Source organism: Protomyctophum parallelum (assembly GCF_964188405.1).
Source record: "Protomyctophum parallelum genome assembly, chromosome: 5".
Taxonomy (NCBI): domain Eukaryota; kingdom Metazoa; phylum Chordata; class Actinopteri; order Myctophiformes; family Myctophidae; genus Protomyctophum; species Protomyctophum parallelum.
Genome location: NC_139702.1, coordinates 14,421,332 through 14,437,526, shown reverse-complemented (window position 1 = coordinate 14,437,526; position 16,195 = coordinate 14,421,332). Strand labels below are relative to the sequence as shown.

The 16,195-nt window shown below is 40.0% G+C and overlaps 1 protein-coding gene across 1 annotated transcript; it reads left to right on the top strand.

The window, feature by feature from the left end:
- Nucleotides 1–2,613: 2,613 nt before the first annotated feature.
- On the top strand, nucleotides 2,614–15,650 carry LOC310858208 (uncharacterized protein; the record flags this gene model as incomplete). The annotated part of the gene is made up of 8 exons (XM_083764316.1): nucleotides 2,614–2,692; nucleotides 3,547–3,645; nucleotides 6,928–7,679; nucleotides 8,180–8,264; nucleotides 10,124–10,240; nucleotides 12,758–12,900; nucleotides 13,700–13,809; nucleotides 14,523–15,650. 8 exons carry the CDS (start codon nucleotides 2,614–2,616, stop codon nucleotides 14,659–14,661), a joined length of 1,524 nt encoding a protein of 507 aa, XP_083620442.1. The 3' UTR covers nucleotides 14,662–15,650.
- Between the last annotated feature and the right edge of the window lie 545 nt (nucleotides 15,651–16,195).

Below are 16,195 nucleotides of genomic sequence, written 5' to 3'. Positions count from 1 at the left end.
TGTCTTCTTATAGGGTATTAATATATTATGTGACCTTTTGTATATATTTGTTATATTATGTGTAATATAACCATGAATGATATAGGGGTAAATAAAGCTTTTTGCTCAACCCTTGGTGTACTGTTGCAAATACAACTGTTCCTATATAAAGGTAATTTTTTTAGGCTAATTAAAGGATAATTCCTTACTAAAAGGCTTTCTTACCTTTCTTTGTAGTCGTTATGTCCCCATCAAAGAGGTCCAGGTGTTATTTTGTGCAAAAGCTCCTTATTGGCTATTGCCCCGACCATAAGCCCTCAATGAATTGCATTGAATGGGAATTGAATGGGGCTATGGGGTGTTGTGCTAATTCGCTTATTTCCATCGCTCAAAATTATATATTTTTTGTATATATCCTCTCTTCATAATGTAAATAATAACCCAAGCGGCACACTTTACTACTTATTTTGATGGAAATAAGCAAATTAGCACAACACCCCATAGCCCCATTCAATTCAATGCAATTCATTGAGGGCAATAGCCAATAAGGAGTTCTTTTCACAAAAAAAACACCTGGACCTCTTTGGTGGGGACGTAACAACTACAAAGAAAGGTAAGAAAGCCTTCTAGCATGGAATTCTCCTTTAATGTATAACGTCCCATGACACTACCTTTGATTGGAGAAAAATAATAAAGACCACACACATGTCTTGATTTATAATGGCGGGGCTGTGTTCCAGGATTTAATATTTTCTAATTTCTATTTAGCTAGATCTTGACGGTCTTGAGCACAGCTAGCTGCTCAAACCAGATTGATACTTTTACTTAAGAAAAACATCCAAGTACTTTTTCCACCACTGCTGTAATCTTGCTGCATCTTCTCTGTGTGTGTGTGTGTGTGTGTGTGTGTGTGTGTGTGTGTGTGTGTGTGTGTGTGTGTGTGTGTGTGTGTGTGTGTGTGTGTGTGTGTGAGAGTGTGTGTGTGTGTGTGTGTGTGTGTGTGTGTGTTTACACAATTAGTTAGCAGTCTGATTACTCAAGACACAAATTACCGTAATGCTGAGTAACTCAAATGTTTCCTTGAAAACCACAAGATAAGCTTTTTTTCTGTCCTAAGTTGTGTATAGGTCAGCAAGTTTCATCCCACCATGAGAATAACTAATTCCCCTTTTTTCGACAGCCACTGTTCTCTCGGACAAACTTAAAATACGTGACCAACAGGAGAATCATTCTACCCTCCATGGTCCAGGTCAGTGTTGTTTTTGGCAACAAATTTCTATTTTAGTTTTAGTCATAGTCTCCTGAATAGTTTTCACTTACCCTTAGTCACATTTTAGTCACCTGGAATGTATTAGTGCTAGTCTAGTTTTAGTCGACTAAATGTCATAAGATTTTAGTCGACTAAATGTACAGGTGATTTAGTCGACAAAAATGTGTTTTTGCGGGCCTTGTTGCCGTCATAATGACTTATTTTACACTTGCTGAAGATAGCCGATCTACAAGCTCACAACGCGTTGCAGCGCGACGCGTTGTGAGCTTGTAGATCAGCTATTTTCAGCATGCAACCAAGTGTAAAATGACTTATACTGGATCTGTTGTCCACTAGTCCCTTCCTAACATTTTAGTCTAGTTTTTATTTGTTGACGGAATTGTCAGTATATTTAGTCTTAGTTTTAGTCACCATAGCATAGTTTTAATTTAGTTTACATTTAGTTTTCTTCAGTGGAAAAGGTAGTCGACGAACATTTTTCGTCTTAGTTTTAGTCGACAAAAACAACACTGGTCCAGGAAATTGATGTGTTTATCGTGGCACTTGTAGCTGTAGCCCTTGCACTATAGCCTCGTCGACCTTACAGGCGCACGCAAAGGCTAAACTTTAACTTATGTAATTTAGATTTATAATTTAACCTTTTATTCTATATTTATAATTTAGCATTTTATGAAGACTTATACAGTAGCACGTAGCACTCTATAGTGTACTGTACACTCGTAGCTTCACTGCACATACATTCTACTGTTCGACAGATATTAGGTTCTTAGCTTACGTACTGTATGATTCTTGATGACTATTTCTATGTATTTGATGTATTACCATGTGTTGTTTTTGCTTACTGTAAATCACTCTGGATTAGCCCATTTAGACCTGAGGACGATTCTACAAATTCCTTCTAAATTGTAACAGTTTTCTGGAAAAACCCCATGTTTCTATGTCAGTGGTTCTCAAACATTTTCATGTCAAGGACCCCCAAAAATATATGTAAATTGGCCACCGACCACCCATCTGAAAATATGTTGTTCCAGGCACACCCCAGAAACAAAGATTTTTGTTAAAAACGTAGAATATATATTCAAAGATTTGCGCCACATTTGAAAGTTTTTTCAAAAATAGCAGACCTACAAGCTCGTAGCGCGGCACTCCGCGCTATGAGCTTGTAGATCTGCTATTTTTCAATAGCTAAAGTATAACAATGCTTAAAACTTCCAAAAGGGGTTCCATGCAGTCCAGAATGCAAGGGAGAGTCTGCTAAATTGCCTAAATTGTAAATTGTTGTCTTTTGAGTTGATTTATTTTTGATCAATTAAAATATATTTAGTCAAATTTCTATCTCCAGCCCAACCTACACCTTGACGACCATGGAAATTATGGATATGAAGGACAGTCGGAGCAGATACAGTCCGCTTACTGCAGATGGAAGCAAGTTTAAGCTAACAGGTACAATAATAATAATAATAATAATAGACTTAGATAGTATTTTAGACAGAATCATAGCTCGTTACGTAGACAGCACTAGAATTGCATTTTATGTAGTCATAGCACTTTATAGTACATATAGTATAGTATGTATAGTTGACATAGATACTCCACTGTTACGTTCTTAGTTTATACATGATTCATGATAACTACTTTTTATATATGTGTATATGTATGCCATGCTTTTGTTTTTGCTTAATGTAAGTCGCTCTGGATCAAGAGCGTCTGCTAAATGCCTAAATTGCAATAATACATAAATAAATAAAAAGCTTAATTCGAAAATGGAATAATACAAATATTTTGGAGAGAATACTAAATAAATAAATAAATACCCAACTGAAAGCAATAAACCTCAATATGTTTAAGACTTAAAAGAGAATCACCGGCGGAATATACATTTAAAATAATTCATCAGAATGTGTTTGTTTTCATCTCTAAATGTTATAGTTTATCCCATTTTGGGCAGGAACCCATTTTGGTGTTGGCATCATGTCGCGCTTTAGCCATTTAAAAATAGCAGATCTACAAGCTCATAGCATGAGCTTGTAGATCTGCTATTTTTAATTTGGTGTTGGCATCATGTCGTGCTTTAGCTATTTTACAAGCTCATAGCGCGCCACCGAGTGGCGCGCTACGAGCTTGTAGGTCTTCTATTTTTGAAAAATCGAAGAGCGACTGACATAGAAGACATTTTTAGAATCTGATCTCAGGTCAGAATGAAAACTGTCAGGATGTAGAAGACATTTTTAGAATTTGATCTCAGGTCAGAATGGATTATAGAACCTTTGCTCTGCTTCCTACCTATGTGTGTCCAGTTTCTGAGTTGAGGAGCAGACCTTTCAGGACGGCTGCACTGTGTCTTGGGCTGCTGGGTGCTCTCCTGCTGGCTGGGGTCATAGGTCAAGCAGTCCACTGTAAGTCAGACATTACATTATTGTCATATATATTCACAACACGCACCGGCTCTACTGTATATGCTCTGTATTTAACAACACGGTCTCTACTGTGTATATGCTCTGTATTTAACAACACGCACCTCTACTGTGTATATGCTCTGTATTTCATAACACACACCTCTACTGTGTATATGCTCTGTATTTCATAACACCCACCTCTACTGTGTATATGCTCTGTATTTCATAACACCCACCTCTACTGTGTATGCTCTGTATTTCATAACACCCACCTCTACTGTGTATGCTCTGTATTTAACAACACGGTCTCTACTGTGCATGCTCTGTATTTAACAACACGGTCTCTACTGTATAGGCTATATGCTCTGTATTTCACAACACGCACCTCTACTGTGTATGCTCTGTATTTAACAACACGGTCTCTACTGTAGGCTATATGCTCTGTATTTCACAACACGCACCTCTACTGTGTATGCTCTGTATTTAACAACACGGTCTCTACTGTGCATGCTCTGTATTTAACAACACGCACCTCTACTGTATATATGCTCCGTAATGTTCTATGGCAGTGTATGGGACTGCCACTTAACATCAAGATAAACCGCAGCCAATGAAGACATGAGTCGAAGGTGGAATTGATTGTTTACTTAATTCACTGACAAGGCAATGGAAACTGCAAAAAATTATAAAAATAATGCAAACATTCGAACAACAAAGAAACCCAGGCAATGAACTAACCATACACACTGTGGCTAAACCACCTACAGTACTCATCAGTGTTAATTAGTAGGATGACATGCACCTGAGTGTGCACTAGGCTATGTTCTGCAGACACAGCAGCAAACATTGTCAAAAACATTCACAACATGTGATGTCACACAAGGGGTTCACAGCAAGATACAATAACTGAATTGAGCAGCACAACTTACGACATTGCGTCAATATTGCTTCCATGTGGGTAAGATATGTGTTTCAGGGCTCAAGCTATGACCAGGTCTGCCTTCTCTGTGCACTGCTGCTGCATGGTCACAGGAAGTGACTCTCATTAACCCATTCTGACCTGAGATCAGATCCTAAAGATGTCTTCTACATCCTGACAGTTTTCCATTCTGACCTGAGATCAGATTCTAAAAAATGTCTTCTACATCCTGACAGTTTTCCATTCTGACCTGAGATCAGATTCTAAAAATGTCTTCTATGTCAGTCGCTCTTCGGATTTTTCAAAAAATAGCAGACCTACAAGCTCGTAGAGCTTGTAGATCTGCTATTTTTCAATAGCTAAAGCACAACATATTGCTAACACCAAAACGTCTTCCCGCCCCAAAATGGGTTAAATACAGAGTTTTCTAAATAAAACCACTGGTACACACTTTCACAATAAAGTACAAACTTTTCTAATGTAAACAGAAATACAAACGTGAATAGAATTACATATTTGCCTTAATTAAAGGCATCACATGCTCTGTATTTCACAACACGTTCAACTCCAGAAGTGGTGGAAAGTAACCTATACTGTACTACAGTGGTTCTCAAACTTTTTCATGTCTGGGGGGACCCCCAAATTGACACTAATTAGCCCACGGACCCCCATTTGAAAAGATATGTCGGGGACCCCCATGAGAGAAGATTTTCAAAATTTCACTCAACCATTTTTCATTCCAAGGACCCCCCAGTTTGACATGCATCAGGCTACAGACCCCCCCCCCCCCCCCCCCCCCATTCAATGTCATTTCTATCTCTGGGACCCCCAATTATATTGTAAAAATAGTTAAAAAAAATAAAAATAAAAGAAACAACGTTAATTTAACTATCCATGTAAACTCTCAGAGTTGGAGACCCATAAGGGTCCCTTTGGTTCCAAACTATCATTTAGCCGGGGACCCCCTGGAACTGCCTCAAGGACCCCTGGGGGACCCCACTTTGAGAACCACTGACCTAGTGTATTGAGTACATTCTTTAGGTATTTGTACTTTAATTGAGTATTTCCAATACTTTACTTAGGCCTACTTGAGTCCTATAGCCTACACTCCACTACATCTCAGAGGCAAATGTTGTACTTTTATTACTCCACTACATTTAGCTTTAGTTACTATAGTCACGTGGTAACTTCAGGTCAAGAAAGGCACAAACTCAGTCTTTCTTTATCTTTGATTCATTATCTCAAAGATTTGCAGTACAAACACACAGAACACATGTGGGGATCCAACATGGCTGCATTTCTCTACAAACACACAGAACACATGTGGGGATCCAACATGTCTGCATTTCTCTACAAACACACAGAACACATGTGGGATCCAACATGGCTGCATTTCTCTGTCACCGCTGGCAGAAGAGGAAGTGAACCTTTTTAACCTGACCATATAAGGGAACCATTGGAAAACTGTCAACATAATGCATGCCCAGAGCCTTAGATATATACAGAGTTACGCAAACTGCCCAGAGCCTTAGATATATACAGAGTTACGCAAACTGCCCAGAGCCTTAGATATATACAGAGTTACGCAAACTGCCCAGAGCCTTAGATATATACAGAGTTACGCAAACTGCCCAGAGCCTTAGATATAGAACAGAGTTACGCAAACTGCCCAGAGCCTTAGATATAGAACAGAGTTACGCAAACTGCCCAGAGCCTTAGATATAGAACAGAGTTACGCAAACTGCCCAGAGCCTTAGATATAGATATATATATGTAAAAGGTATTTTAATCCACTCCGTTTCTGAATCCTCCATTGTAAATGCGGTAAACGGCGCAACAGAATATTGCCCGCGCCCCTAGCGGCCAGGGTTCTCTTGCGCATTTACAACGGAGAGAAAAGCAAGATGGCCGCCAGATTCCGAGACAGAGTGGATTCAAATACCTTTTACAGGGTTTAATATGGTTCCGCAGACGTTTAATATGGTTCCGCAGACGTCACAAACAAGTGGGGAAAAAATAAAAGCAGCTTAGAATTTGCATTTGTACAAGGTAAGAGTGATTTAAAGGCATCAAGGATGCTTCTTCGACGTTAGGGGCGGGGTTAACTTTTAGACTCTCGTAGAGAGATTCGTCAGAATCTGAAAAAAAACCTCTACGAGAATCTAAATTTTTGGGCTACTATAAGGCCACCTTTGTGATGCAGTCCTGCTCCATCCTCAGTACATGTCCTATAGCCATATCAGGCGTCTGTGTGTAATGTCCTTGGTAATGCTCCGGCTCCCTTGTGTGTTTGTACAGTTCATTGTTTGATATTTTATTCGGCTTCAAGTTCAAAGTGTATACTTGTCTCTTTATTTTCGCAGCCAGGAAAGCAGCCAGGGAAGCAGAACGACATCATCAAAATAAGTACGACGCCTTAACCAAACAACGGGACAACCTGCAGACCAACCTGGCCGCCGTGCTGAAGGAGAGAGAGGAGCAGCAGACCGCTCAGGTCCGCCTGCAGAGCAGCAACGGCGACTTACAGAGAGAGACGGGCCGAGCGGCGGCCGAAATCAAAGCCCTGAAACAGAGAAACGGCGTCCTGACCAACGAGAGAGACACACTCAAAGCCGGCGAACAGCAACTGCAGACGGACAGAGGCGCTTTGGCCACGGAGAGAGACCGGCTCAAAGCCGACCACGACCGCTTGCAGACCAACGTCGTGGCCTTGACCAAAGCCAGAGACCTGTTGCAGAGCAACTTCGACTCGGCCGCCAAACGACGGGACGAGTTGCAGGCCGGTTACAGCGCGGCGGTCAGAGAGAGGGGCGCGTTTGAGAACCGCTACAACAACGTGACCAGAGCCCGGGAGCAGCTGCAGGTCAACTACGACGCCTTGCTTACCGAGTTCGGGAAACTGGAGGACACTCACAACGCCACGGCCAGCGAGAAAGAGCAGCTGGAGATCGATCACCGGCACAAGTCGCAAGAATCCGCCTCGCGGCTGGGTTGGATGAGGTTCTGTACGCTCTCGGTGAACATGTTGCGGTCCAGTTACGATGCTCTGATAGCAGACAGAGACTCGCTGAGAGTCCGTTACGACAACGTCACCACCGACAGAGACGTGTTGCAGGTCAGTGTTGTTTTCGCCGACTAAAACTAAGACGAAAAATGTTCGTCGACTACCTTTTTTCACTGACAAAAACTAAATGGAAAGTAAGCTTAGTAAGCTATGATGACTAAAACTAAGACTAATTATAGGCCTACTGACAATTTCGTCGACAAATAAAAACTAGACTAAAATGTTAGGAAGAGACTAGTGTACAAGAGATCCACATTTTACACTTTACTTTATACTGAAAATAGCAGATCTACAAGCTCACCGTTGTGAGCTTGTAGATCTGTTATTTTCAGTGTAAAAACAGTCATTACATCAAGGCCCACTAAAATACATTTTAGTCGACTAAATTAACTGTAGATTTAGTCGACTAAAATCTTATGACATTTAGTTGACTAAAACTAGACTAACACTAAAACATTCCGGGTGACTAAAATATGACTAAAACTAAGTGAAAACAATTCAAGAGACTAGGACTAAGTGGAAATTCTCTGCCAAAAACAACACTGTTACAGGTCACTGCTGAAAACTGCACCCTCGAGAGAGATGGGCTACAGCAAGAGGTCAAGAGACTGTCACTCAATGCCACGAATATAGAAGGTAAGAGAAAATATAGCAAGGATTTGAGTTAAAAATGTTCACTGTGAAAGAATATGTATATTCAAAGGACACATTTTCGCTATTTATTTTTATTTTCATGTCATTAATTGTTATTATTTATTCTTGCTTTGCTAATATTACTTGCAAGACTCATGATAAGTATACACATTTATAATAATTTAAAGTTTGCGTTCTGCAATGGCCTACTTTTCCATACCCCTCACAATCACTGTACGAAAAGGAAACAACCAAATACTAATGCCATAATGAAAAGAATGAAAAAATGCACTAATCTTTAAAAAATCACACCCGTGTGAACCGAGTGGTGCAACTCCCTTTCTTCCCCGCCCCTCCTCCCCCTCTCTCTCTCTCTCTCTCTCTCTCTCTCTCTCTCTCTCTCTCTCTCTCTCTCTCTCTCTCTCTCTCTCTCTCATTAGCATTGTTTCTGGCAAACAGCGCCCCTACTGGTACTCATTATATGATGCTCATAGTCACATCGGTGAACACATGAAAACATAGGTGAACACATAGGTGAACACATAGGTGAACACATAGGTGAACACATAGGTGAACACGGACAAAGCTGTTCCTTGGAGTGGTTGCACCACTCAAAAACAGGCCAGCTAGTGAATTGTTCCAAACAGTGAATAAATTGTCCCAAACCTGGTGGTGGCTGACAACAATAAGATCATTAAAACTAACTAAAATGGTGGGCTATAATAACAATGATCCTTCTGCAGCACATGCAGTGCACACACTGTCAACATCACAGAGGCCCGGGGTACTTATCTTGAAGAGGGGCAATTAAGTCCCATGCTTTGCCCCCTCTCTCTGCTGAGTTCGTTTGGCGTCCTCCCTCTTTCACCATCTGCCGTCTCGGACCTTAATTCCCTCCTCTGGCATCGACTCTCAGCGCCATCGCAGATGGGTCCAGCTCCCATAGGCGGACGGGACGGGCACAGACACACCCCGCCCGGTGCCAAGCACCGCCCGGTGCCAAGCAACCTTAATTGGCACCCTGGCTGGTGGTGTCCCTCTGGACCCTCTGGTCAATGGCCGCTCTCCTTCCCTCCCTCCAGGCAGCCAGCTCTGTTCCTCTCCACAGCAGTGTTGTTTTTGGCAGCAAATTTCTATTTTAGTTTAGTCATAGTCTTTGGAATGAAACTTCATTGTTGGGGGGGGGGGGGGGGGGGGGTCCCTCTACTTTACTGTACTATCACCGTACTGTACTTGTACACCCGAAATCACCATATATACAGTTAATATGTGCGTGTGTGTTTGTGTGTGTGTTAGGTTGCACACAGGTGGTGAAAATCAACCATGCTGTTTTCGTGCACCCACCCAGCCACCACTCAAAAGCTCACTCATTGATTCACTCGTATACCAAAATCCATTTAAATTTAAAAAGAAAATCACACCCGTGTGAACCGAGTGGTGCAACTCCCCTCTCTCCCCCCCCCCCCCCATCTCCTCCTCCTCTCTCTCTCTCTCTCTCTCTCTCTCATCTCTCATTAGCAGGCAACAGTCAGCACTGTCTCTCTGTTTCTGCATGGCACAACAGCGCCCCTACTGGTACTCATACTGGTGCTCATTAACACATACATACATGAACACATACACATACGGTAGGTGAAACACATAGGTGTACACAGACATTGCTGGTTGTAGGAGTGGTTGCACCACTCAAAAAAGAAAAAGCTTCTCAGGCCAAATATTGATATTCGATTAAAATGCGATTAATTTCCGAATTATTCATTTCAATGCCTCGAAACAATTAGATAACATTTATTTAATCGAGTCCCAGCCCTAGTAACAATACAAATGTGGAACTGGTATTTTCCCTGTCTGTGTTCCCTCAGATCCCCGCGCGTGCACAGAGACAGAGTTTCGCTGTGATAATCTGCAATGCATTCCCGACCGCTGGGTCTGTGACAAAGACAACGACTGTGCGGACAACTCGGATGAAAGGAACTGTGGTAAGTGGAGAGGCTTTTTTGTTTTCTGGTCTGGGTGTTAGCTCTGCATGGTCCATATATAGAGTGTCGCATTCCCCATTTCCCGCCCCCTTTCATAACGACGAAGACAATTTCCCATTCATTTTTCCCCCATAGACGTTTCAGAAAGTATTTATTTAAAGACCTGTAAGCCTCGGACAAAGCCAAACTCGGATGATCATGACTATAAACACACTTTTTTGGGGGGACTCAGGGACACAGCCACACTAGGGCATTAAGCAACTAGTCGTCTAGTTTACTAGTCGACTAGTTTACTAGTCGACTAGTAAATCCACTAGTCGACCTTGTTGGTACTAGTTGACTAGTTGATAATGTAGGCCTCAAGATCAGGTAATAGTTATAGTCACAAATGTACACAGTTTCTGTGTTAAATGTACACAACTAGTCGACTAGTAAACTAGGCAACTAGTAAACTAGTAAAAATGACTAGAAGTGAATGCCCTAGCTAAGCCACACATATAGCAGTGGTTGCACCACTCAAAAACAAAAAACAACAAACAAAAAAGATCATTCGTTAATTTTTGCATTAGTTCATTAAAACAATTCATAAGCTATACAGAGACATTCCTTCTAAAGGACACTTCAGCAGTGACTCACACTGTCCTCATTAATTAACCAGGGTTTTCAGACATGTCACATCTGTCTTTAGCTAAAGATAACAGATGTGGTAAGTGGTCAAGTATAGAGTTTCCATATTTTAGCGAAAATTGATAATTTTGTTATTTTTTGCATTAGTTCATTAAAACAATTCATAAGCTATACAGAGACATTCCTTCTAAAGGACACTTCAGCACTGACTCACACTGTCCTCATTAGCCAGGGTTTTCAGACATGTCACATCTGTCTTTAGCTAAGGATAACGATGGTATGTGGTCAAGTAGAGGTTTCCATATTTTAATGAAAATGTCTTCATTGCCTTTAGACCTACAGTAGCACTCATTCTCTCCATGGGCAGAATTTTGTATATATCCCAGTACCATTGTGTAACTGTTACAATTTACAATTACAATTTAGGCATATTTATCAGACGCTCTTAATCCAGAGAAAAGAACAAAAAGCATGGCAATACATCACATACATAAAAAGTAGTTATCATGAAACATGCGTTAGCTATAAGAACGTAACAGTGGAATATCTATATAATGAAACAATATATACTATATATATATATATATATATATATATACACTACTATACAATTAATATAAAGTGCTGTGACTACATGAAATGCAATTCTAGTGCTGTCTACGTAACATGCTGTAAGTCTGTATAAAATGCTATCTAAGACTACATAAAGTGATATCTAAGTGCAATCTGTTGGTGGTTTAGCCATAATCCAATTGAATAGGATATACATTTTCTGACGAGAACAAATATTCTTTTGAAGAAGCATGACAGATCCTCCAAAGTTATGCCTAAATAAGTAAGTCCTGAAGTGGTCCACTTAAAGGGAACATGGGTTACGTGGGTCAGTGGCACCTCCTACTGGCATGTTTCATTATGACAATTTCATTTGAAAGTATCCTTTTAACAATCAGGACAACATATCATTTTAATTAATTGCATAATGATTCCCCCACCCATGCCTTTTCATGCTGTCTGGTGGAAATCAATAGTTGAAATGGTAAGAACAGTGACATTGAAACAGAAAGGATGTCATGTTTTCCATTAGGACCATGAGGACGATTCTACAAATGTCTTCTAAATCCTGACAGTTTTCTGAAAAAAACAACATGTTTCTATATCAGTCGTTCTCAAACATTTTCCTGTCAAGGACCCCCAAAATTATATGTAATTGGCCTCCGACCCCATCTCAAAATATGTTGTTCCAGGTTCCTCCCCAGAAGCAAAGATTTGAGTTTAAAACGTTCGCTCTGAAAGAATATTCAAAGATTTGCACTACATTTTCATGATTTTTCAAAAATAGCAGATCTACAAGCTCATAGCGCGGCACCGAGTGCCGCGCTATGAGCTTGTAGATCTGCTATTTTCAAATAGCTAAATAAAAGGGGTTCTTGCCCCCACCTTTTCAACATGACATCCCAATGTGGGCATGTCATTATGGCAACTAAAAAATATGGGGAAGCAGCTTTTTGCTTCTACGGGCCGACGGCGTGGAACAAACTCCCACTGTACCTTCAACAGGCAGCCTCTGTAGACATTTTTAAAGCACAGCTCAAGACCCACTTCTACAACATTGCTTTTAATTGATCTTTTATTTTTTGTTATTCATGTCCCCACTGTATTGCATTATTGTTTTTTAATGTTGATGCCTTGCTTTTCTTTTCATTTTTTTCTCCGTTGCTCTGTAAAGCACTTTGAGCTGCATTCCATGTCATGAAAGGTGCTATACAAATAAAGTTGTATTATTATTATTATTATTATTATTATAAGGGGAACATATGCATGTTGAGCTTTGGATATACATTTTTCAAATCACTTGTAGAAAATACTTAAAACAAAAAATCATTTCAACAGGTAAGGCATGTCCTCCCTCCTTCACGAAGTTCCAGCAGAGCTGCTATTACATCTCCACCGGCCGTAAATCCTGGTCCGAGAGCCGGAAGGACTGCCAGAACAGAGGGGCAGACCTGGCCATCCTCAACAGCACAGAGGAAATGGTGGGAACAGTATATATATCACATCCTTTTTTGTTTTATTTAACCTTTATTTAACCAGTAAAAACACATTGAGACTGCGGGCTGTATTTTGCGTTTCTTAAGTACCAGGTCTTATTCCCTAACTTGAGTAAACTAAAGACCTGGAGGCGTGATCAATGCTCTTTGGCCACTCAGAATAGCCAAATGGCATTGATCCCTGAATCAGAGGTGGGCAACTTTGACGATGGCGAGGGCCAATATATTTCCATACTCACTCCAGAGGGGCCACAGTGCATGCCTATTACTGTCGTAGCAAAAAAAGCCGATCTACTATTCAGCTATTTTTTGCTATTTGAATTGAAAACCTGTTTTTTTTGTTGCTATTTTTGAATTGGAATCCTGAAAAGTAACCTTTTTTATTGAATTTCAAATGCATTTAGTTATAGTTAACTTTTTGAACTGTTAACATAACTACATTGGACACAAAAAGACAATAACATTTTTTTAATACTAGTCATTAAGTACTATAGTAATTTAATACTAGTCATGAAGTAATTAGGGGGGTATGGAATTGTAACAGCTGAAATCCATACTATATCAGTATTCTGATATCAACATGTGGGCCGCATTAAGTGAAGGCATGTGGCCCGCGGGCCGCCAGTTGCCCACCCCTGCCCTAAATTATTTTCCTTTTATTAATTTTGGCCAGGCAGAAATGAAATATTGTAGATACGCCTCTGGTATGAGCTACCTTGTATGTTTGTGCACATTTATACATGTGATTTTCTTTTAACCTGTTGTTTCTCCTCCTCCCTCAAAGGACTTCATCGATACCTTACATTCGGCGGATTCTGCAAGCTGGATTGGTTTGACCGACATGAGGAGAGAGGGACATTGGGAATGGGTGGACGGCACACCGCTGACCATAGAGTAAGAAAGAGCATTCATTCAAATCTTCTCTGCGACGGAAATTCAATTCTTTGTAACTTTTAATAAATTAATTAACAGTGGTGGGGGGGAAAAAAGTACTTAAGTAAAAGTATCAATACTGCAGTACAGAACTTAAGTAAATCTACTTAGTTGCTTTACACCTCTGTAAATTAATGTGTGCGTTATGAATCCTTAACCTTAATGACAGCTCTTAAATTACACATTACTCTTCAGGACAACAATCTCAACGGGACTATAAGATTTAACAAAAGTGACCCAGATTGACTGAGGGGCGGCCATTGGATTATTTGTTTGTCATTTGTTTTTTCCATGTATTATGATATGAAAGCAGGGAATCATAGCTTCAAATTGTCAAATTAGCGAGTTGAGAAAACAGGCCTGAAAAGTTCACTTCTGTGGACTCCAACATTACACCTAAGCTACGTGTTTAAGCATTTATTTCATATTTACATGTCGATTTCAGCTCTTGACACTTATTTCAGACATGCTCTAGTAGCCTATGTGAATTATTATTAACTCATTTTGGATTCAAAAATAATTTAATTGAAAATAAAAAAATGTTTTTATCCTGGTGAAAAGCTGGAGGCTGGACGACAAGTCAAGCTGGGTCACAAAAAGGTTAAATAAAAAGTGGAAGAAGCTGCTACATTATGTTCTGTTTTGGCGCCTCTCTCTCTCCCTTCTTTCGACAGCAAGTTTTGGGGCAAAGGACAGCCCAACAGTTACAACGGGCTGCAGGACTGTGTGGAGGTGGTGAAGAAAGACACGGGGGGCGGTTACTGGAATGATGACCAATGTGACGACAAAAACACCTGGATCTGTGAGATGTAGGCATGTAGCGCTCCCAACAACAAGACGAACGGGCTGCGTGTCTTCAGTACCAGGTCTTATTACTTAATTTAAGACCTGGAGGCGTGGTCAATGCTCTTTGGCCACTCAGAATAACCAAATGGCATTGATCACGCCTCCAAGTCTTAAGTTAAGTAATAAGACCTGGTACACTTAAGACACGCAAAATACAGCCCCATGATGTGTCAAAGCCCTCCCTCCATATCGGCAATGTGTGGGCAATGTCTTAAATTGTGGGCAAATTTGTTAGTTATAGACGGATACTGTGCATGGTAGTGTATTTTACATTAATAATGGGAATTATGGCTGAATATGAACGCGGGGGTGCCTGGGGTTTTCTATAGCGGGGCTAATGCATTTTGTTTTACTTAGAACATAGAAGTCAGTCAATTGGGTTTGTGGGGGTGGGGGGGGGGTTAGGGTATGCAGTCAAAGCTTATTTTGTGCTGTGATATCATTCATCTCTTTATTGTGTATCATTTTCATTTTCAATGACAATGCAGGCAGGCAACAGAGAACATTTCAATTTACAAGTAGCATTTATTGTAAGAGGAGAAAAGCATTGGTATTGATGGAACAAAGTAATTAATAAACTGCAAAATGTGAATGCCTTTTTAGATACTTTTTTTTTTACACAGATTAGTGTTTTTTTAATTAATTGACCTTGTACAATGATGATGGCAGACTGCGTGGCGTGCAATGTGTTGTATCCATTAGCTCATGTACAAATTATATAATTAATGATTGATCATAAATGAAACAATTTGGTGTTATTAATGGTCCTGAGAATTTTGATGCATAATTGACTCAACTAGGGGTGGGACGACTTGTGTACCTCACGATACGACATCTGTGGCGAGATTAGGCCCTTGATCATGACAATATTACGATATTATATATATATTGCGATATTTAATATATTGCAAGAGATTGAATCAACGATATATCACGATGTATACTCTGTAACTGAAAATAAAAATAACCATGAATGACAAAAATCTGGAATTATGTATTTATTCCAAAATCTTACAAGATTTCTTTAAGTAAGAATAAGTTAGTAAAGTACATGAATCTTGCCTCCTAGTACTAACTAATCAATATCACGATATTGGGAGGACGATACAATGTATATATATATCGTGGGAGGAAGTACCATGATATCGATAGATTAGCACACCCCTAGTTGTTTTTGGCATCAAGTTTCTATTTTGATTGAAACCTTTATTTATTCTCAAAAGAGCAATTGAGGTTCTCCCTCATTTTCAATGCTGACAAGATTACATACATTATATAAAACAATTTAAAGACATGCAGGTTAGGTTTTAGTTTTAGTCATAGTCTTTGGAATAGTGTTAATTTAGTTTTTGTCACATTTTAGTCACCCGGAATGTTTTAGTGTTGTCATGTCATGAGATTTTAGTCGACTAAATCTACAGTTGATTTAGTCGACTAAAATGCATTTTGGCGGGCCTTGATGCTGTCGTAATGGCAGATTTTTTGTAAAAACAAAAAACGC